At 35.9% G+C, this 22,323-nt stretch overlaps 1 protein-coding gene across 11 annotated transcripts in view; it reads left to right on the top strand.

Annotated features, from left to right (window-relative positions):
- The window catches only part of TTBK2 (tau tubulin kinase 2), a 135,026-nt gene that overhangs the window by 70,459 nt on the left and 42,244 nt on the right, over positions 1-22,323 (top strand). For 10 of the 11 annotated variants that reach the window (XM_059890615.1, XM_059890612.1, XM_059890614.1 and 7 more), the window contains 6 exons: positions 3,713-3,786; positions 9,662-9,802; positions 11,506-11,610; positions 15,048-15,113; positions 18,670-18,762; positions 19,309-19,434. In XM_059890615.1, the coding sequence (XP_059746598.1) occupies positions 3,713-3,786; positions 9,662-9,802; positions 11,506-11,610; positions 15,048-15,113; positions 18,670-18,762; positions 19,309-19,434 (605 nt within the window). Of the gene's footprint in view, positions 1-3,712; positions 3,787-9,661; positions 9,803-11,505; positions 11,611-15,047; positions 15,114-18,669; positions 18,763-19,037; positions 19,173-19,308; positions 19,435-22,323 lie in introns of those variants that run through there. The other variant, XM_059890616.1, reaches the window with a different exon arrangement.

Here is a 22,323-nt window from a genome sequence, read left to right as displayed (position 1 = left end):
ATTTTGTCACAGTCTTTATTTACTGCTTAGTTTTAATATTTATTTACAAGGTGTTACTTGACTTTAAAATCTGTTTCATTTATTCCTGGCATAATGGATAAGAACAAAAACTCTGGGATCAAACTGCTCCATCGTCTTCCAGCTGTGGGGTCTTAGACACAGTAGTTAACCTCACCAAGCCTCCATTTTCAAATTGGAAAAATAGAGACAATAATAATACTTATGCCATTTAAGTTGTGAGGATTCAGTTCAGTTCAGTTCAGTCGCTCAGTTGTGTCCGACTCTTTGCAGCCCCATGAATCGCAGTACACCAGGCCTCCCTGTCCATCACCAACTCCTGGAGTTCACTCAGACTCACGTCCATCAAGTCAGTGATGCCATCCAGCCATCTCATCCTCTGTCATCCCCTTCTCCTCCTGCCCCCAATCCCTCCCAGCATCAGAGTCTTTTCCAATGAGTCAACTCTTTGCATGAGGTGGCCAAAGTACTGGAGTTTCAGCTTCAGCATCATTCCCTCCAAAGAAATCCCAAGGCTGATCTCCTTCAGAATGGACTGGTTGGATCTCCTTGCAGTCCAAGGGACTCTCAAGAGTCTTCTCCAACACCACAGCTCAAAAGCATCAATTCTTCAGCACTCAGCTTTCTTCACAGTCCAACTCTCAAATCCATACATGACCACTGGAAAAACCATAGCCTTGACTAGACGGACCTTTGTTGGCAAAGTAACGTCTCTGCTTTTGAATATGCTATCTAGGTTGGTCATAACTTTCCTTCCAAGGAGTAGGCGTCTTTTAATTTCATGGCTGCAGTCACCATCTGCAGTGATTTTGTGAGGATTAAGTACATATAAAACACTTAATATAATGCCTAGCACAGTATGCTTCATATTGTGCATGCTTTATTATTATTAATATTATTTTTATTATAGTTATTATTTCCATTAGTTTGTTCATTCACAAATATCTTCGCCAGGTACTGTGGGGTAGTAACAGAACAACATAGATAGGACCCCTGTATTCATGGAATGATACTTCAGTTTGTACTAGTTATTATAAAGTTATTTTAAGAACTGCTATAAGTGGTGGTGAAGAGTTACTGTTTCAATTAAATTCTAGTTTCTCCATGCTTCCAAAAATTGGTACATATTTAATGAACTAACTTTAATAAGTAGTTTCATTAATTGCATATATCTAAAATATAAGAGCAGTGGGTACACTATGTTATAAAGTATGATAAGAATTCATTAAGCTCTTACCTAATGCAGTGAAGATGTACTGGGGAATCCTAGAAAATTTGCTGCTGACTTTGTATTTTGGTTACCCAGTAAAGGTCTAGTTTATTTGATTTTTATCTTTTTAAAAGTAGGGTGGTTTTAATATCAAGAGATAAATAGTATTTTGTATTACTTATAAAGATATTTTAGAAACAGCATTCCAAGAGGAGTTAAATTTAGTATGACCTTTTGTTATTAGATGACTTAAATACCTTTGTAATAGAGATACTGCATTTAATTGTTATCTTAATAAGAAGTTGGAGTTTTGAGGAATGGGTAGTAAGAAAATACTTTAAAACGATTGTTTGTTTCTTTGAAGCTGGAAAAGAGTAAGTTGCCAGTTGACAGTCATTTTATCCTTTCACTCTTACTACAGTTTATTAGATGACTTATTTTGCAAATGTATGTAAAGTGATATACATACATCGTACACATTGTGAATTATTGTTTCCATTGTACTTTTTCTTGCTAGTTATGACCCCTTTCAACAGAAGCACAGAGAATGAGAGAACAATGTGATAACCCAGATGCAAAAGAGAAGTGTGGACTCATTAACTAAATTAAACCTGGATTGTGTTTATATTTTAAATTAGTGGACTAATTCTTTTTGAATGTTGGGATATATTCCTCATCTGTCTATTAAAGTCTGTCCTTATGGCTCTTGGTTGTGACTTCCTCACTTTTTGGGAAGCTTCTTCAAAGATTGCCCTCATTGTCTCATGTTCCATTTATTCTTTAACCCATTATGGACTGGCTTCTGCCCCTTCCACTCACCAGTAACTTCCTAATTGTTTATATTACTGAGCACTCCTCAGCCCCTGGCCACTTCTACCTCTGAATTCTATGACCTTTATCTCTCATAGTTTTCTCCTGCCTTTCAGGCTATTACTCTGTTTCCTTCATGGGCTCTTTTATTTCTATTCATGCTTTTCAGATGGTTCATTTTCTAGAATTCCGTTCTTAAGTTTCTTGTCTTCTCATTCTTTATTCTTTCAACTTGGAAATCTTCCATTTATGTTTGTAGTTCCATTTGCCTTCTATGAACCAGTCATTCCCCAGTAAATTTCTGGAGCTCAGTGTTTTGTCTCAGGCTTGAAATTACAATTGTCTGCTGAATTCACCTGGTTGTCCTCAAACTCAACATTCTGATATCCCTTAAAATCTATACAACTTACTATATTCTCTTGTTTCGGTACAACTTTTTATTTAATTGTGCCCATTTCTAGTCAGTAACTACATCTTAGCATCTCTCCAATTTATCCTGTTTCTTTTTTCTATACCTACTGTAATACATTAGATTAAAAAGAGGTTCAAGCCCTGTTCTCTCTAGGGATATTGTAACTGTCCCTAGAATGACCATTCTGCCTCCATAATTGACCTCTCAATAGTCTGTCTTCCTCATTGCTACCATGGCGATGTTCTAAAATGGAATGTTTTAAGTGTTTTTCTTTTTGTTAAAATCTTTTAGATGCTTCTCACACTACTCAGCAGTAGTTTTCAAATACGTGGATGTTTCAAAAACATCCATGGCCTGTCTGCTTTTGGGTCAGAGAACTTTTGAAAGCTCAATCTTGTATCTTTCCCCCATAGATTCTGATTCAGTAAAAAAAGTTTAGGAGTTTTAAAAAAGTTCCCCAGATAATTGTAATAAGCAGCTAGGGTTAGAAAACACTGACCTATATATGTGGTTCACATTCCTTATTATGGAGTCCAGGATCCTCCGGGATCTGGTGCCTGCCTGTTTCTCCAGTATTATCTCATTCTGTTATCCCATCCCTCCTTTCATTCACTGTTCTCCAGCCAGATTCCCTCTTCTGGTCCTGGAAGCCACCAGACCTGATCCTCTTTTAGGACCCTTGTTTGCTGTTCTGAATCAGATGCCGAAGCCTAGTCTCTCTCTCTTCCACCTCTGCTTCGCTCTGGACCCCAGCCACTAGCACCTCCTTGGATTTCACATGTGAAACTCAGGTTGAAAACCACTGAGCAAATCCATATCAAGGGGCCCAGAAAGATGAAGTGATTCACTGAATCTATAATGGTGAATGGCAGGCCATATCTAAAATCCAGAATATATATTCCTAACATAGTTCTTGTTTATAGCTCTTCTTTCTTTTATATGTATCATGTCTGAGCAAGTTGATTTGAAATGACCTCTTAATTGTTTCCTTCCTAAATAAATTATCATTCATTAGTCCCCTCATTTGTTTATTCATTTAGTAAACACTTACTTTACTATATAAAGAGCAGTGTAGGATATGGAGAGAGGTGGGTAGGAATTTTGAATAATACTAGTTGCCTATCGTTAAGATTCTTAAGACAGGTTTTTATATTCAATCATTAAAATACTATACAGAAAAATAAATTATTAATTTCTAAGAAGAGAAACTATAGTATAACCTTTCTACTGTCTTGTATCTTTTTTTCTTTCTTTTTATCCAGGGAAAGACCATGTTTGTAGATTTATTGGTTGTGGGAGGAATGATCGATTCAACTACGTGGTCATGCAGTTGCAGGTAGGTTACTTTGAAAATGTTTCTTAAAATTGACGAGTATCAATTGCAGAATTGATATCATTGATATCATTCTTGGTATAATTCTTGGTATCATTGCAGAATCTTTTATACTATACGGATGGTATATATTTAAACAGACCTGGTGATAACAGATTTTTGCAAAGATGGAAGGGTTGTCTTTATCAACTGTTTTCTCTGATGCACATCTTTGTTGATTGTCATCATTGCCAAATTTTTGATTCCCACATGGATTACCAGATATAATGAGTTTTGCCCTGTTCCTGTCCCTTCCTTCTCCACCATTATGTTAAGAACTCTAGGTTCCCATTTTCACAAATATCAACCTTGACTGTTTGAAAATTTTAAAATGAGATGGAGAGAAATGCTGTTTTTTCTCTTTACTATTAACATAGCTCTGTTTTCCTGTCCTTGAGATGGGGAGTGGAGTTGGGTTGGGTAGCAGATGACAGAAATTCAGAAATGGAGCATTGAAGTAATGACTGCAGCAAAAAGAGGGAAATCAGCCCTTTCTCTCTGACACTGCCTCTGCCTCTGCCCCTGAATGAACACATGCACGTGCACATGCATACACACACGCATGCACACACAGCTCTGAACCTGTACTCACCATCAAAGTGGAAAAGCCATGGTTCACTTTGCTGCCTAACTTAAGAGAACTTAAGAGTTCTCAGGGTTTCCCTTCATCTTTAGCAAAGTTTGTTTTAGGCATTTGGTTCTTTTGTTTATTTTTTCAACCTAACTACTTAGTAGTGATTTCAGAGGCATAGATCCTCGCCTAAATTCTTCCTCTTCTTGTTAGGGCTTCTCTTGTTTCCCTCAGCTATCCTTCAGCATTTGATTTATATCTATAGACATTAATTTCCTACAGACTATTGTCTTGATGTCTCTGAGTCATGTGTTTCACTACTCTTGAGCCAGCATAGTTTTTTTACTTGAAGCAGAATCCCTGTATCTTTTTAGGTCATTAATATGGACCTTGCTGTCTCTCATTTTAGCCTGTAATAATAATATAACTTTTGTATGCTATCTTATAGTTTTTTTCTTCTGAATTTATTATGCATCTTACTTGATTATTATCATTTCCCCTGAAGAGGATAGGGCAGGTTTTACCCCCATTTTGCAAACGAAGAGACTTTAGCTCAAGGAGGCTTGAGGTTTTCCTGGGACTGACTGATTTGATGGGTGTTAGGACTTACTTGATGGACACCTTGGGCCAATATTCTTGGCACAATAAGAGAAAACTCTTTATTTTTGTGTATAGGCTACTACTGACTGGACGATGTGGAGATGCTTTTTAAGTCTGCAGAGTCTCTTTCAGTCCTAGCATATAGTCTTTTTTATTTTATTTACACTCACCTTAATCTCACTTCTGGAAATGAGAAAGCTGCAAGTATGGAAAACTAAGGAGGATGGTGTATATGAGGCAATGATGGCTCTCTGACCTTTGGCAAGCTCCTGTGGACTCATCTAAGAATGCTTTGTTTTGACTTGCATGCTGTTTTGTTTTGTTTTTCCCCATCATAAAAAAATTAACCCACCATTAACCTCTATATGTTTGACTTGATTTGAGATAAAACTAAAGCTGGTATAACTGTTTGAGGGTTCTTTCTCTTGTTTGACATATTAAAGTTGACTGCCAGGGGGTCCCCATATATTTTGATAAAATTTATATGCTCAGACCCAGTTTCTCACCAGCATTTCTAATTTCTTCTAAAAACCCTCCTTGTTCTTAAGCTAACTTTAGTCTTTTGCCTCCTGGTGATTCAGTTATATAATATCTGCCTTTAAATTTTTAAGGAATAATCCCATTTCTCCTGTAGAAATTCTAGCTATTTACCATGAAAATGGGTCTGAAATCTAATAGGGTTCAAGCAGTCACACACGTTTATTTTCTTATATCTACTAGGAAGACCGTGGTCAGGTCTCATTTGCTATCCTGTCACCACTGAGGCTTTATGTGATCATCCTTAGTATAGCCAAAGGATGGTATTTTGTGATAAGCATATCACCTAGGAAAGGGCAAAAAATGTTTTGAATCCTATAACCAGAACAGATATAGATCTAGATTGCCTAACATCAGGGCTGCCATGTATTTTTAAGCTTTTTATTATTGTGGAAAAAATTAAATGAAACTAGAGTTGTATTCTGCCTTTCTTCTCCTTCCTCAGATGATTTAAAAGCAAATTGAAGTCATATTTTATCATAAATATATCAATATATAGTCAAGGATTCTTTTTTTCCCACTAGTAACCATAATACACAATAATATCTTTTCAAGTCAGTCTTCCCATTTTCTTGGTTGTGTCTCTCACTTATTTTTATATTTGTTATACTTGAACCTGGTTCCAGACAAGGTTCACACATTGTATTTGGTGGATATGCATATCTTAAGCCTCTTTTTTTTTTTAAACAAAAATTTTAAAAGATTTATGTATGTATTAATTTATTTATTTTTGGCCGTGCTGGGTCTTTGCTACTGCAGGCAGGCTTTTTCTAATCGCAGCCAGCCAGGGCTACTCCTCCTTGCTGCGCACAGGCTTCTCCTGGCAGTGGCTTCTCTTGTTGCCGAGCACGGGCTCTAGGAGTGTGAGCGTCAGTACTTGCAGCATGTGGGCTCAGTAGTTGTGGCGCACTGGCTTAGTTGCTCTGCGGCATGTGGAATTTTCCCAGACCAGGGATCAAACCTGTGTCCCCTGCAATTGCAGGTGGATTCTTAACCACGAGACCACCAGGCAAGTCCCTATTTTTATTTTTTTTAAATATTTATTTATTTGGCTGTGCCAGGTCTTAGTTGTGGATGATTTGATCATCATTGTGTCGGAGAAGGCAGTGGCACCCCACTCCAGTTCTCTTGCCTGGAAAATCCCATGGACGGAGGAGCCTGGTGGGCTGCAGTCCATGGGGTCACAAAGAGTTGGACACGACTGAGCAGCTTCACTTTCACTTTTCACTTTCATGCATTGGAGAAGGAAATGGCAACCCACTCCAGTGTTCTTGCCTGGAGAATCCCAGGGACCGGGGAGCCTGGTGGGCTGCCATCTCTGGGGTCGCACAGACTTGGACACGACTGAAGTGACTTAGCAGCAGCAGCAGTGGCATGAGGAGTTTTTATGCAGGATCTTAGTTGTGGCACATGGAATCTAGTTCCCTAACCAGGGATACTAGGGATTGAACCTGTGCCCCCTGCATTGGGAGCTTGGAGTCTTAGCCACTGGACTACCAGGAAAGTCCCTCTTAAGCCTCTTTTTAAAAGTTCCCTCTCATTTTTTTTTCTTAAGTTTTTTTGTTGTTGTTGTTTGTATTGTCATTGATTAAAAAAATTATTTGTTATGCAGAAGTTTCCATGCTCTGGATTTTGCTAATTGTCTCCATGTGGTAATACTTAACATATTCTTCTGTCCCCTATATTTTCTATAAATTTGTGATTAGATCAGATTCCAGTTTTATTTTGCTAGAATACTTCAGAGATGGGTTGTGTGCTTCCTATTTATATTATATCAGCAGACAGTGTCTGCTTGTCTCTTTTAGTTGTGCTAAGATTGAATCAGTGAGGTTCTGAGGTCCATCCATTTTAAAGTTCCCATAATTTTTCTCTTGTGTGTGCTGAGTCACTCAGTCATGTCCAACTCTTTGTGACCCCATGAACTATCGCCCCCCAGGCTCCTCAGTCCATAGGGATTCTCCAGGCAAGAATACTGGAGTGGGTTGCCATGCTGGAGTAGGTTGTCATGCCCTCCTCCAGGGGATCGTTCCAACCCAGGGATCGAACCCAGGTCTCCCACATCGCAGGCAACTGATTTTTCTCTTAGGTTTTATCAACCTGTTAGTAATCACTGCCAAAATTCTTTACTTCAGTGGGGTTGCAAATGTATAGTTATAATTTTACAATTCCTCTTTATTACTGGAATTCTTTTAAAAGCATTCCATCAATTATTAGGTTATCCTTAGGTACATTTCACACAGAAAGGCAGGACTAATGTTTGATTCTTTTAATTTCAAGTTTTCAGAAAAATGAATTGGCTCCCAGTAGGGAGCTTTGACAGCATCCTTACTTTCTGACCCTGGAGGAGGAAACGGCAACCCACTCCACTATCATTGCCTGGAAAATGTCGTGGACAGAGGAGCTGGCAGGCTACAGTCCATGGGGTCGCACAGAGTCGGACACAACTGAGCGACTTTAGTTTACTTTCTGATTCCTCCTAATGAGAAATGGTGTTTAGAGACCAGAATCTAGATGCTGTGTGTCCCTCCAATTGGGTTGGTCATTGTTTTAAATTCTTTTCAAGTGGATAGGTTCAGGGTATATAAATTTTTTTACAAGAAAAAATATATCATGGCTCATATTGATATTTCCAGTTTCAAATTTTCTGTGATAGAACTTCTGGCATATAATTTCTTTGATTTTATTATATATTTTCATTTCTTTGCCTAATATATGTAGATGAAATTTAGGTTAAAATTTACATGAGAATTGTCCAGTATATGTGTGTAGGAAGGGAGACATTGTATGTTACATATGGGGAGAGGAGGGGTGGATAACAGATGAAAAAAGATTGGCCATTAATTGATAATTATTAATTCTGAGTGATGGATAGGTATATGAGGGTTCATTATATTACTTTCTTTCCTTTTGAGTATGTTTAAAATTTTTAATAATAAAATCCTCTTGCATAGTTATTGGATCATGTTAAATTTATAGCATTATTTAGGGAGAAATGAGTTTCCTTTTTTATTTAATAATATTCATTCCATATTACTATGAATATAAATTCTTCATATAAATGCTACAGGTGGAACTGCAGCATCATAGCCTGCTCTCAATCAGAATGCTGATTTGTTACCTACTCAATAAGGAGTCTTCTGGGTAGATCAGTACTGTAAAATGGAAAAAGAACACTTTCCAGTTAAACAGACTTAGATTTGAAGAACAACTTTATCTTAACAGGTTAACATTATTTAAACTCTCTGAGCCTTAGTATCCTCATCTGAAATATTGGTGTAGCAACTTTTGTTTAGGGTGCTAAGGACTAAATACAGTCATGAATGTAATACATCTGGCACAGACTAGATAAATTCTTTGCTTTTATCTACTGCTGTGATTGTTTCATACCTTTTTATTTATAATAGTAATTAGCACCTATTGAGTACCTACTGTGTGCCAGACACTACATGGATCTTGTTTAAGCCTTATAAAACAGTATAAGGTAAGTATTATTGGCCCCATTTTATAAGGAAGCTGTGACATAGAAAAGTTAAGTAGTTTGTATAGGAATATATGTTAGGCAATAATGAGGAATTACTGCCCTGTGTATGTGTATCTTTTTTATGTAATCAAGACTACATTTTGTTATGACATCAGTGACAAAGGGAAACATGACGACTCAGGAACATAATATGTTATAGACGTAGAAAAGATAAAGACAAATACTATAAGATATAACTTTTATGTGAAATCTAAAAATTATAACAAACTAGTGAGTAGAACAAAAAAGAAGCAGGTTCACAGTGGGGAGAGGGATAGGAGATTTTTGAAAAGTGTTTTTATGGCATTATATGAAATCATGTGTGTGAAACTTGCAAATTGTGAAATACTATAGATTTTAAAGAGTCCTTCATTTAAAAAAAAAGTTTAAAAAAAGGAAACAACTTTAAAAAAACTTTGGTTATTCTTAAATTTGTCTGTAATGTTTATACATTATCTTAAGAGAATTCTTCTCTTGAGTGAGAGGATCATGATTCAGATAAAATCCTTGCTATTTCAGTCAAAACATCTTTTAATGGTAAACGAATGATTCTTTGCTCTTCTCTCATGCTTTCAGTAGCGTACTTGAAAGCGTTTATTTGGTTTCCACAGGGCCGGAATCTGGCAGATCTACGCCGGAGCCAGTCCCGGGGCACATTCACCATTAGCACTACTCTTCGCTTGGGTAGACAGATTCTGGAGTCTATTGAGAGCATCCATTCTGTGGGATTCTTGCACCGAGACATCAAACCGGTAGGGGGCCTTTTCCTGCCAGAGCTCAGAATGAGTTTGCTTAGTACTCTTGGTCTTAGGATGTGTGTGTGTGTGCTCAGTCACTCAGGGTGTCAGACTCTTTGCAACTCTATGGATTGTAGCCTACCAGGCTCCTCTGTCCATGGAATTTTCCAGGAAAGAATATTGGAACAGGTTGCCATTTCCTATTCCAGAGGATCTTCCCAACCCAGGGATCAAACACACATCTCTTGTGTCTCCTGCACTGGCAGGCAGACTCTTTACCACTGCACCACCTGGGAAGCCCAGTCTTATGATGGGACACAGTAAATTACAAATGTAGGTTTCTATGTTAAATACAAGATAATATTTCAATTTCCGTGGCAGAGATGTAAACTAGAAGTGTATTATAACTTGCCTTTTAATTTTTTAAAAATTGTAATTATAGACTATAACTTATAATCAAGAGCTTTTCTCAAACAATGAAAGTGTTGCTCAGCAGCCAAATTAAAAATAACTAATGTTTGATTTATGTGTTAAAACTGATACTTAGCCTTACACCTAAATTGATAGTCATTTTTGGATTTCTTTTTTCTGATATTGGTTAAAAATACAGATGCATGTTGCTTTTAGATGTTGTGTTCTTTGAACTATTTCTCAAGTGACAAATTATACTTGAAAGAAACCATCAATTATAAAAGAGCTTGCTTTTTCTCCTGAGTGCTACAGTGCCAATATAGTATTTTTTTCTATTCTGTTTTCCTAGAAATTGCGATTTCTGTAACTGTTAAATATGCTTTTATTTTCTCCTTCTTGGTTTTTGTATTACTCACAGGGCAAATAACCCATTTCTGATATACTGTATTTACTATAAATTTATTGTGTTGCTTGTTGCAGTTGAAAATTTTACCCATCTGTTGCTACATGATTTCAAAAATTAAACAGTTTACATGAAAATGACAGCTAAAATTAACATAGTTGAGTCAGACTTAATGTAATATAGATTTTTCCTGCTTTTATTTCCATGTCAAGTTAAATGTCATTATTTGAGAACCATGGTAATTGAAGAGTTTCCAGTTTGATTAGAAAGCTCCCTAACTAGAACAGTATTTTAAAATAAAAGCTAACAGTTCTATAACAATTAGACTTTTGCTTTTATAAATTCCTTTACTTATTATACCCAGTTTTGCAAACTTGTGGTCATTTAATGTCACATTTATCTTTGTTAAGGGAAGAATGGAAAATACATTGTCCTTAAGTCTGTTATGTTTCCTTGAATTATATTTTTATTTTTGCACTTAGTGAAATTCAGCTTCATGATGCTTATAGGAAACTCATTTCAATTTCTGGACTATATATTCTATTTCGTTCACTCCTAGTTCTTCCCATTTTAAAAAGTAAGGGCTGGGTGTTTGTTTAAGTAGTGACTTAGACTAGAATTTCAAGAAACTTATTGGAGTACTGACTCCAATTAAATCAGTGTTGTATTTTATGTAACTTTATAATAGTCACATAAATTTTTTTTGCTCAAGTTCACCTGATCTTAGGCATTAATAGAACCTGCAGCAAAATTATGTGTTAATATCCAATAAACATTGACTAGAGCAGTATAAGTGGGATGTGTATTATATAGAGTTTAAATAGAAGAATTAAAATACAGGAAGGATAAGATATAAGGACTACGTGTAATAACAATAGGTATGTTTTCGTCCTTTATTTTCTAGTCAAACTTTGCCATGGGTCGCTTTCCTAGTACGTGTCGGAAATGTTATATGCTTGATTTTGGCTTGGCTCGACAGTTTACCAATTCCTGTGGTGACGTCAGACCAGTAAGATTTTTCATACTATTATGAAATATTTGAGGATTAACTTATTATAGTATCACTCTTTTTAAAGAAATGCCGATTGTGTATCAGAATGAGTATCATCCAAGAAGTATCATAGAGAGTTTATGATTACGTTACAGATGGTATTCATTAATTTTATTATTGAGTGTTACAGCTTTTAAAAACATGTACAGAGTTAGAGTGTATCTTGTAAGAACACACATTACCCCTTGAGGATCAAGCGTCTTTTTTGCAGTCTGAGCTTCTTTCTACATCATATACTACTTCTGTTTCAGTTACTGTATTTGTCATACGCAGAATTTACATTTAGTTCTGTTTTAAAATTTATCTTTAGTGATATTCCCTGTTTGATATGGCATTGCTGTTATACTTGCCTTTCTTTAATTTATCAAGCTTTCCTTTAGTTCTATTACATATTTATAATACCTACTTTGAAATCTTTTTTATATCCAGCATCTAGTCATTCTCATAAGCAGTTTTTGTTGCCTACTTTTTTTTTTTTACATATATGGGTCACATTTTCCTGTTTCTTTGCATGTCTTGTAATTTTTTGTTGTTGCTGGGAACTGGGCATTTTAGATAATGCTTGCATGCTGCTTCTGCTTAGTTGCTTCAGTTGTGTCTGACTCTTTGCGACCCTATGTACCATAGCCTGCCAGGCTCCTCTGTTCTTAACATTTAGTTCCTTAACATATTCTTTCTTGTGTACAATAAATACAAATGTGTACTCTTATTTTTTCCTTTTTGCTTCAAAAGGTAGCATGATGTACACTTCCCTTTTTTTTTTTTTTACTTTACAGTGTATCTAGGAGATCTTTCCATGTCAGAATATAGAGCAGCTGCAAAGTGTATATCTGTAAGACAAATCTCCAGAAGTGTAATTGCTGGGTCAAAGAGAACGTATGCATTTGCAACTTTAATGGTTAATAGTGAAAGTCACTCAGTCATGTCCCACTCTTTGTGATCTCATGGACGGTAGCCTGTCAGGCTCCTTCATCCATGGAATTCTCCAGGCAAGAATACTGGAGTGGGTTGCCATTTCCTTCTCCAGGGGATCTTCCTGACCCAGGCTTGAACCCAGGTCTCCTGCATTGCAGGCAGATCTTTACCGTCTGAAATAGCTATTGCCAAATTACCATCAATTGAGGAAGTTTCTGGAGATCACCTTTTTCAAGGCTCAGTTATGTGTTTCCTTATTCTTAAGACATCCTTCCTCCATAGGACTTCTCCTTTCTTCTCACCAAGTAGAACTAATTCTTACCACTCCTAGACTTTCATAGCCCATTGTACTTTGCTAATGGTGTTTATTATAATCTACTTTCAATTACAGTTACCTGCATTTATAGCTGCTTCCCCAGTTAGGTTGAATTGTTTTTTCTGCATTATTTAAGGTGGCTGAATTTCTTTGACCTGGTATTATTTCTTGGAGGGATCACATCAAAATCTCCCTAGACAGCTGATCTCTCTTTACCTCTGTCTCAACCTTTCCATGGCAAAAGTAAGGTCAGAGCCAGAACAAAGGACTTGTAAATGGTTTTCTTCTAGAAGGAGAAATCTTCAACCTTAGAGTTACATCAGCCAAATTGAGAATATTAGATATTCCTGTTAGTCATGATGTCTTAGGAAAATATTGAGATCTGTTGACTGTGATTGTCAGTGAATGGCAGCTAAGGAAAAAAAGGGAGCTTAAATAGATTGCAGAAATGTTTGATTCCTGAGACTTGTCACTAAATACAAAAAACATTTTAAAAATAGTTAAATCTTGAAACTAAAAAGGAATAACTGAAGGAGAAAAGATAATTTGATGAAATAAGAAATAAGTAGATAATTAATATGAATAGATTAAACACAGGTTGCAGAAATGAACAAATGGAGGAAGAACACATAGAATGTTTATCTGTGTATAGCACATGACTGAAATGACTCTGGTAACTGAAGATTTTTAAAATAACATTCATTGTAATCTCTTCAGACTACCACATTAGTACATGTTAATTGAGGATAATTTGAAATTACTGAAAAAGAGAGCAAAAAATTCTACTAATGAAAATTATTGGCCATGATCATTTTAAAGTATGTCAGTTTTCCTGTTGAGCTACAGCACCATCCATGAATCTTAAAAGCACTGACTTGATCTTTGTGAAGCAGTAAAGTAGAAACATGGAGAAGGAAATGGCAGCCCACTCTAGCATTCTTGCCTGGAGAATCCCATGGGCAGAGGAGCCTGGTGGGCTACAGTCCATGGAGTTGCACAGAATCGGACATGACTGAAGTGATTTAGCATGAAATAGACTATATGATTTCAAGTCAGAAGACCTTGGTTTATCACCTACTAATTCTGTGTCCTCAAACAAGTTTACTTTTTGGAACTTGTTTCTGTGTCTGTAAAGTGGGCACAAAAAAGACTTTGCCATCACAGGGTTTATATTCCATTGAAAGAAGCAGGGAAAAACCAAATAAGTAAAAATATGAATAAAATTAATTTTAGGTAGCAAAAGATGTTTTGTGAAAAAAAAAAAGCAGAGTAAAAGAACAGAGTGGCATTGCAAGGGCAGATATTATTTTAAATTACGATGATTAAAGAATATTTCTCTGAGGAGGTGACATTCAAGCAGAGGGCTGAATTTGGGATAGAAGAGCCAGCCATTGGAGGCATGTAGAGAGATGGTATTCCAGCTAGAGAGAATGACAAGTACAAAGTCTTGTGCTAGAAACAAACTTTATTGAAGGGGAAACCTCAAGTAAATCCATTTTGGCATGAGGCAAGTGCCAGAATCTTGGAACGTGTTGTAGGCCAAAGAAGTAGAATTTGGACTTTATTCCAAGTTGAGCTCTCTGGGACTTGGATTCACATATTATGTAGAGTTTATTCCCAGTACCTGGCACATAATAAGTGCACTATAACTTGAGTTGATGAATATGTGAATTACACGTACCCGGAGAGGTTCAAGTTGCCACCATCTCTGAATTGAGTTTGAGTGATATACCCAAGACAAAGAGGTTCGTATCTTAGTTTACTTAGACTTTATGTTTTTAATGTACTTATTTATAACCAGAGTCTGAATATTAACGTATATACTGTGATGCTTGGAATGATTCTGGGTACATGAAAGCATTTATTTTTTCTCATGGATAGAGTTTATTTATCATAAATCCTATTTTATTTTAAAATGTAGGTAGAAAAAATGAGATTCATTGATAATTAAAATATGACTCATTAATAGCTATTATATTTTAAATGTATGATTTAGAGATATTCTCCTCTAATTTTTATAATTTCACTTATTAAAAAAAGTTAGAAATTTAAGTCATGTTTTCTTGACTATAATACATCTTTCTCCCTTCTACTTCATGAGCTCAACTGTGCTGGATCTTATGCTATTTAAAGCTCATTTTTTATTCTTTGCTTGGTTTTGTAGCCTCGAGCTGTGGCAGGCTTTCGAGGGACAGTTCGTTATGCATCAATCAATGCTCATCGGAACAGGGTAGGTGTCTGAACTAGAGTCATAGCTGTATGCGCATGCTGATGCTTGAATCAGACTGACTTCTTTACATTAGAGTACAGAGGTGTTAGTAATACTAAGGCATGGTAAGGTGTATAGTGGATATATAATAGATGTGTGCAGCTGCAGAGAAAATAAAATTGAATCTGGCAGAAAATATAATAGCTAATTATATATACATCTATGGGGAATCTTGTGTCCTTAATTAGATATAAGTAAGTATTAATACATTTATTAAAGAATTTTGCATAAATAAGACATCTGTGTTCTATTTCAAGAAGTTATTTGGGAATTCATATTATCAATACATAATGAAATGTAGGTCATCATTTTATCTGTAATATACATCTAATCTGTTATATACTCTCCATCAAACATTTGTTTTTATGAATATCTAAAATATAGAAACTTAAATTTTTCTTTCATCTTGAGTGAGTTGTTCATCTCTTTTTGGGTTAAATTTTAAAAACCTCTCTTTTTTTCTTACTTTTATCCTTTTATTTTGCTCTAATATTTTTTTTCCTCACCCTGAACTTTAGTTATGAGTAGGAAAGGTGAGTACTTTATGGATTCTCAATCCTTGAACTTGTTTGGACAGAGTTGGGAAATTTAACATGTGATTCCTTGATAAAGAGAAATCTCTTGATTTTTGTTGCCTTATTCTTGTGCAGCCAAAACTGCTTTAATTAAAACTTGACTGATGCTAAATGTAATAGGACTAGAATCCTGTGGTTTTATATGCAATGCTTCAGTTACCTTGGTTTCTCAGGATGTAATTATAAATTGAAAATAGTTAAAGTATTTTTTTATCTGTGTGAAATACTCTACTAAGCATTTGTAACTCATTTGATTTGATTCAGTGTGTTTTATTTTTTGGTATTTAGTTAATTATTCTATCTTGAAAAGAAAGTATTCATTCTCCAGATAGATTCTTGCAAAATTTTAGAAGTACTATGCTTTCTAATTAATTCTGTTATATGTTCACATTGGAATCTTTGAAATATGAAATTCATTTTGAGATAAGCATAAACATGTTCAGGGATCATAATATAAGCATTTCCAAAATAACTACTAGAAATAGATTATGTGTGTGTTTTTTTTTAATTTAAAGAGTAGAGATTTCTTCTAAAAGCCTTTCCAGCGTAGAGTGATCTATCAGCTGTTCTGTTAACCTGCTTATTAATGTTGATAGGGAAATTTGATCACATACTGCACTGGTTCTTACCCTTCTTTTCTGGTCCCAACACATCTGAGGAGTAGTATGCTTTATATGGTAGCATAGCTTCACAATACTGATTGTCAGTGTATATGGTGACAGAGGAATACGACTAGTAGAACCTTGAGAGATTGTTGTCTAGTTTAAAAATAATTCCCAGGTAACTCTAATATACTTCTTTCTTCCATGCTCTGTGACCTTGATTTGATCATTTCTAAACTTAATGCACTGCATTTCTATTTTGGGGGTACCTAAATCTTAACTATTTTTGTTTGTTTTTTGTTTTCTTTTAAGTGAAAGCAGGTTTATTTAGAGAATTTGAAACTTAACATGAATAATTTCCAAACAATACAAGGACTTTTCAAAATACTTGAATACTGTTTACTTCATCTCATTGTTTTCCTGCATTTTAATCCTTTGTTAATATTTGTTTTATTGCAATGTGTATGTGCTCCGTCACTCAATCATGGCCGACTCTTTCCAACCACATGGATTGTAGCCCACTAGGCTCCTCTGTACATGAAATTTTCTAGGCAAGATTACTGAAGTGGGTTGTCATTTCTTACTCCAGGGGATCTTCCTGACACAGGGATCAAACCCATGTCTCCTGCTTTGGCAGGAGGATTCTTTACCACTGCACCACCTGGGAAGCCCATTTATCACAATACTTTGAAGAAATTATTTTACTTCTGGTTCTGTGGTTCTTACTGAGATCTTTGTCCATTTAATTCTTGTTGAAAGTGAAAAGTGAAAGTGAAATCACTCAGTTGTGTCCAACTCTTTGGGACCCCATGGACTGGAGCCTATGAGGCTTCTCCATCCATGGAATTTTCCAGGCAAGAATACTGGAGTGGGTTGCCATTTCCTTATCCAGGAGATCTTCCCCACCCGGGGATAGAACCCTGGTCTTCCACATTGTAAGTAGATGCTTTTACCATCTGAGCCACCAGGGAAATTTGCATTTAATCGTCTTTTTTTTTTTCTTGACTACTTTTGGTATCTTCTCTTTGTCTTTGGTGTCCTGTAGAAATGTTCAAATCTGCCTTGGTGTGGATTTCTTTATGTTCATTCTCTTTGAGATTTGTAATGCTTCCTAAGGGCTTCCCTGGTGGCTCAGTGGTAAAGAATTTGCCTACCAATGTAGGAGACGTGGGTTCGATCCCTGAGTCAGGAAGATCCTCTGGAGAAGAAAATGCAACCCACTCCAGTATTCTTGCTGGAGAATCCTGTGGACAGAGGAACCTGGGCTATTTCAAATAATGATCTGGTGGGGTTTTATCTATAAGATTTCAAAGAGACCTAAATTTAGGGGTGCTTTTTTACCTTGAGAGGATTTTCATCTGATATGTCATTACTGCAGAATAGGATCACCCAGAAAACACCATTTCTGGACTTGGTTTCCTGGACCACATAGACAATATAAATTTAAACCCCAAATCTGAGTGAGGGGCAGGCCCGTGGTAACAGATTCTCAGGATGTTGTTTTTTGTTGTTGTTTTTGTTTTAAAAAAACACTATCTCTTTGATAGTGGTCAAATTTTACCAAGAATAAAATTATTGTAGTAATAACATACATACCAAATACTGCATTAAAGATAGCCCCTTGAGGGTCCTAGGTACATGGTGTGGGGAGAGGTGGGGCAGTGTCTCAGTTGCAACTCCTGTCTTGTGTAGGCTTAATGTTTTTACACCTGTCCCCTTCATGACTGATAAAACCCTGGTTGATAAACCTATGACAGATGCCTCCAAACAGCCAAAACGAAAGCTTCAGTCTTAGGTTGCTTTTCATGTTTCCAGCTTTCTTTTCCTTTTGGTTCTGAAGATTTTCTTTGCTGCTGCTTCATCTTTTTTTTATATTGTAGTAAAGAACACATAACATTCAATTTGCCGCCTTAACCATTTTGATATATACAATTAAGTAGTGTTAAGTATATCCACACTATTTTGCACCAGATTTCTACAACTTTTTCATTTTGCAACATTGAAATTCTGTACCCACTTAGCACTGACTCCCCTTCCCCCACTTCTCTGAATTCCTTGGCAACCACCTTCCTTTACTAATTAATTAACTCATTTATTAATTAATGGGTTCTTAAATACATTATTTCCAGTATTTCTGGGTTTTTGGGTGTTCTTTATATCGAAAATTTTTCAGTAAATCTGTTCTACCATGTAGATTGTTTTATAGCTTTACGGATATGTAAATATACCTGCCAGATAGTTTTATGGAAAAATGAAAACACAATGGTTAGGCCTTAGACAATGTAATGAACTCACAGGAGCAGTAATGTAATGTGACTGAATTCTCTTTTGCTTATGAAGGAAATGGGAAGACATGATGACCTTTGGTCCTTGTTCTATATGTTGGTGGAATTTGTGGTTGGTCAGCTCCCTTGGAGAAAAATAAAGGACAAGGTAATTTTGAAAATGGAAGCATCAGTTTTGGTAGTGGAAGGAGTACAAATTTCTCCTGGGTAGGCATTTTTTGTTGAAATTATACTTATGTATAAGAATTAACATTTTCCAACCCTTTCACTATATCCTAATATGTATATTTTTCTTTCTATGAGCTGATATTATAATTTTTTCTATGAAAATGCTAATTTAAGTACAACTGTCATTTCTGATTAAATTTTGAGCTCTCTTAGCTTTATTTTCACTAGTTCTCTTTTTTCTTTTTTAAAGTCAATTAGGTCTTTTAAGTGAAGTAAGTCAGAAAAAGACACATAACCATATGATATCACTTATAGTGTGGAATCTAAAATATGACACAAATGAATATCTACAAAACAGAGAAAACACTGATGGTTGCCAAGAAAAGAAATGTCAGTAGGCTTTTAATTTTTAATTGTCACATTATATTGTTCAATTTTATATACCCTTGAGACTGTTACTGAGAGGCTCTTAATGTGTAGCTTCCAAGAGAAATTGACTTTGGTTCCTTTTCTCTTTATTTCCCAGGAACAAGTGGGCTCTATTAAGGAGAGGTATGACCACAGGCTTATGTTGAAACATCTCCCTCCAGAATTCAGCATCTTTCTGGAGCACATTTCCTCTTTGGATTATTTTACAAAACCAGACTACCAGGTAATCATCTTTGTGAGTTCTGTGGATTAATTCTTTTTTCTCTTTTAGTATTTATTCTTACCAAGCATTGTACCATTGAGGGTGTTGTAAATGAGTTAGGTGGTTCCTAGAATAATACTTTTTAAAAAATAGTACTGTTTTAATACATCATGAGAAATGTGGTTAAATTAACTGATGATGACATTATCCATGTCTGCACATGTGTGTGTTTTCTCCCTTCTGGATGAACATACGTCATTAAGAGTTTTAGATTTGTTTATCATGTAGCATTCTAACTGCTCCTGCTGTGATTCTTTTGGTAGTTTTGAATTGCTGATAGTTCAGATTATGTAAATCCTATATCTAATTTGTTGACCAGAAGGAAATGTCCAGATCAGGAATATATCTGTTGAGGGCTTGAGGGTTACATATCATGTGTTAACATGCTATGGGAGAGTAGTCAGTAAAGATTACTGGCTCCATTTTGTCTGTGGTCAGTGAAACATTTCCTAAGAGCATCAGTTAGTGAGGCCTATTAGGGGTGACTAGGCTTACCATAAATTGCATATCAAACCCCAACCAGCTAAATTTCAGAAGATTCTGTTGCTCTCAAGGGAAACTTGGTCAGAGCTTAATGCAAGATAATCACTACTACTGAAAACATAAATTCAAGGCACACATTGATTAATAATAATATCAGTGTATAAGTTTTATCTACAAAGGACAACACATGGGGTTTACTGCCTGTTAATTTAAGTTTTAAAAAATTACTTATTTTTGGCTGTGCTGAGTCTTTGTTGCTGCATGGGCTTTCTCTTATTGTAGTGAGCAGGGGCTGCTCTCTAGTTGCTGTGCGCAGGCTTCTCATTGCAGTGGTTTCTCTTGTTGCAGAGCGGTGGCTCTAGGGCTCACGAGCTTCAGTAGTTGCAGCACACGGGCTCAAAGGTTTCAGTTCACAGGCTCTAGATCACAGAGTGGTGATAATAGTGGTGGTGTATGGACTTTGTTGCACTGCAGCATGTGGTATCTTCCCTGACCAGGGATTGAACCCATGTCTCCTGCATCGGCACGTGGATTCTTTACTGCTGAGATACCAGAGAAGCCCTAGTGGAAGTTTCATATTCTAAAGTGTTGTCAGTGTCGAAGACTAAAAGACTGTCTACTGCACAGTGAACTTATTTGCATATAATAAATATTTCTTTGTGAAAAATGCAGTTTTTGTATAATATATAAATAGAATATAAAGCAGAGAGGCAACATACAGTCTTGAGTCCTTAGAGATCTTAAGTAGGTGAGCCTGTGTTGTTCTTTTCTATGTGGCTATTTGGGTTATAACATATAGGCTAACAAATGGCAAAACTACATTGTATATGAGTCACTTTGGAATATGTTCTCATATTTATATTTTATATATGGATTTTTTTAAATGTGTAGCGTTCACATTACTTGCAATGAAATAATGAAGTTTTACTTGTAAGACTAGAATCAGGAGGAGCCAGGAATTGTTCCAGCTTTCTCATCTTGGGTGGTAATAATTTTTTTATTGACAGTTTGATGTATTAGTTCCACAGCAAAAAAAGTTTTTAATTACATTCTCTGCTTAGTTATGCCTACATTCCAAAGAAGACTATAATGTTCACCAGCTAAAGTTTGAAACTTAGACCTACAATTTAAATTTACAAAATATTGTTCTCTGGTTTTTCATTTGGACATTCTTTTAGAGGCTTCTCTGTTATTCTGTCGCCTGATAACAATAGAAAATATAGTAATTTCCCTATTTTAGAAAAGAGAGAGCAGACATAACATTTTCATAACATTTTCTGATTCTTCTTTGCTCTTTGATCTTCCGTAAGCAGTGAGTAGGAGCAGAGGGCAGGTAGATGGGAGAAGGATAATTGGGGAAAAGGTGTTGGTGACTAAAAGATGTTCTGATGACTAGTATCAGTGTGATACCAGGTCCAGAAAGATCTGACCTTTGCACTTTCTGATTCCTGCTTTCCTCACAATACCCTGCTGCAGTCTTCATTTTCAGAAAAATTACTCTACTTTGAATGTTCTTGTGAATTAATGGTGTCTAATGGTTAATATTATAATTTGGACTTCATTCCTGAATTTGAGTTTAATTACTGTTCTTTCAAAATTTTAAATTCCTTACTGAACAACCAGTGTAGTTAAAAACAGCAACAAACCTTCTCCAGCAGCAATCCAAAACCATGCCAGTACTTAGTGTGACTGCTTCCCTAGCTATATCAGAGGTCAGATAAACAATATGTCTCCAACTTTGTATGTTCTGAGACAGGACCAAAGGGAATATATTTCATAATCAAGGTGTTAAATGATGTTGTTTTCCAAAGCCACTTTTACTGTGAATGTCTGTGGTTTGTGAATTCTTAAAAATCATACTTTCTTGCCAGAGAATATCATTATCTTAACAAGTTGCATGTTGTCAGCACCCTACCAGTAACCAGTGGTGCTCGCCCTTGTAGCACGTGCAGACCAAGAGAGTTGATGCTGTCTACTGGGAATCTTATGCACGTCTCGGTTTCAATAAAGGCTGACATTCGCTTTTGGAAAGCACTATGGTGTTTGGGGAAATTACATCCAAACTTTACTTAGTACGTCCCTACTGGCTTTTAAATCCTGGAGGTACAGCTATGTCTTACTTTGTTTTTATTATCCCATACTCTCCTGACACTGTGCCTGGCACCTAAATTTTCAACAAATGCTAAGAAAATTGAATCGTACTTTGCCTAATAATCTCCTGCTCAAGAAATGTAAGAAAAATCAGCTCTCATGAATACATAAATCCTGTTTTCTGTCTGTTAAACTGAAGGTGAAGATGTTAAAATTGTAGTTAAATTAGAGTAAATGTATCTTACTATGAGTACGGTCAACCCTTGATATCGGCAG

Source organism: Bos taurus, chromosome 10, assembly GCF_002263795.3.
Source record: "Bos taurus isolate L1 Dominette 01449 registration number 42190680 breed Hereford chromosome 10, ARS-UCD2.0, whole genome shotgun sequence".
Lineage (NCBI taxonomy): Eukaryota > Metazoa > Chordata > Mammalia > Artiodactyla > Bovidae > Bos > Bos taurus.
Note: the sequence above shows the minus strand (reverse complement) of the source record. Positions and strands in the feature narration are given on the sequence as shown.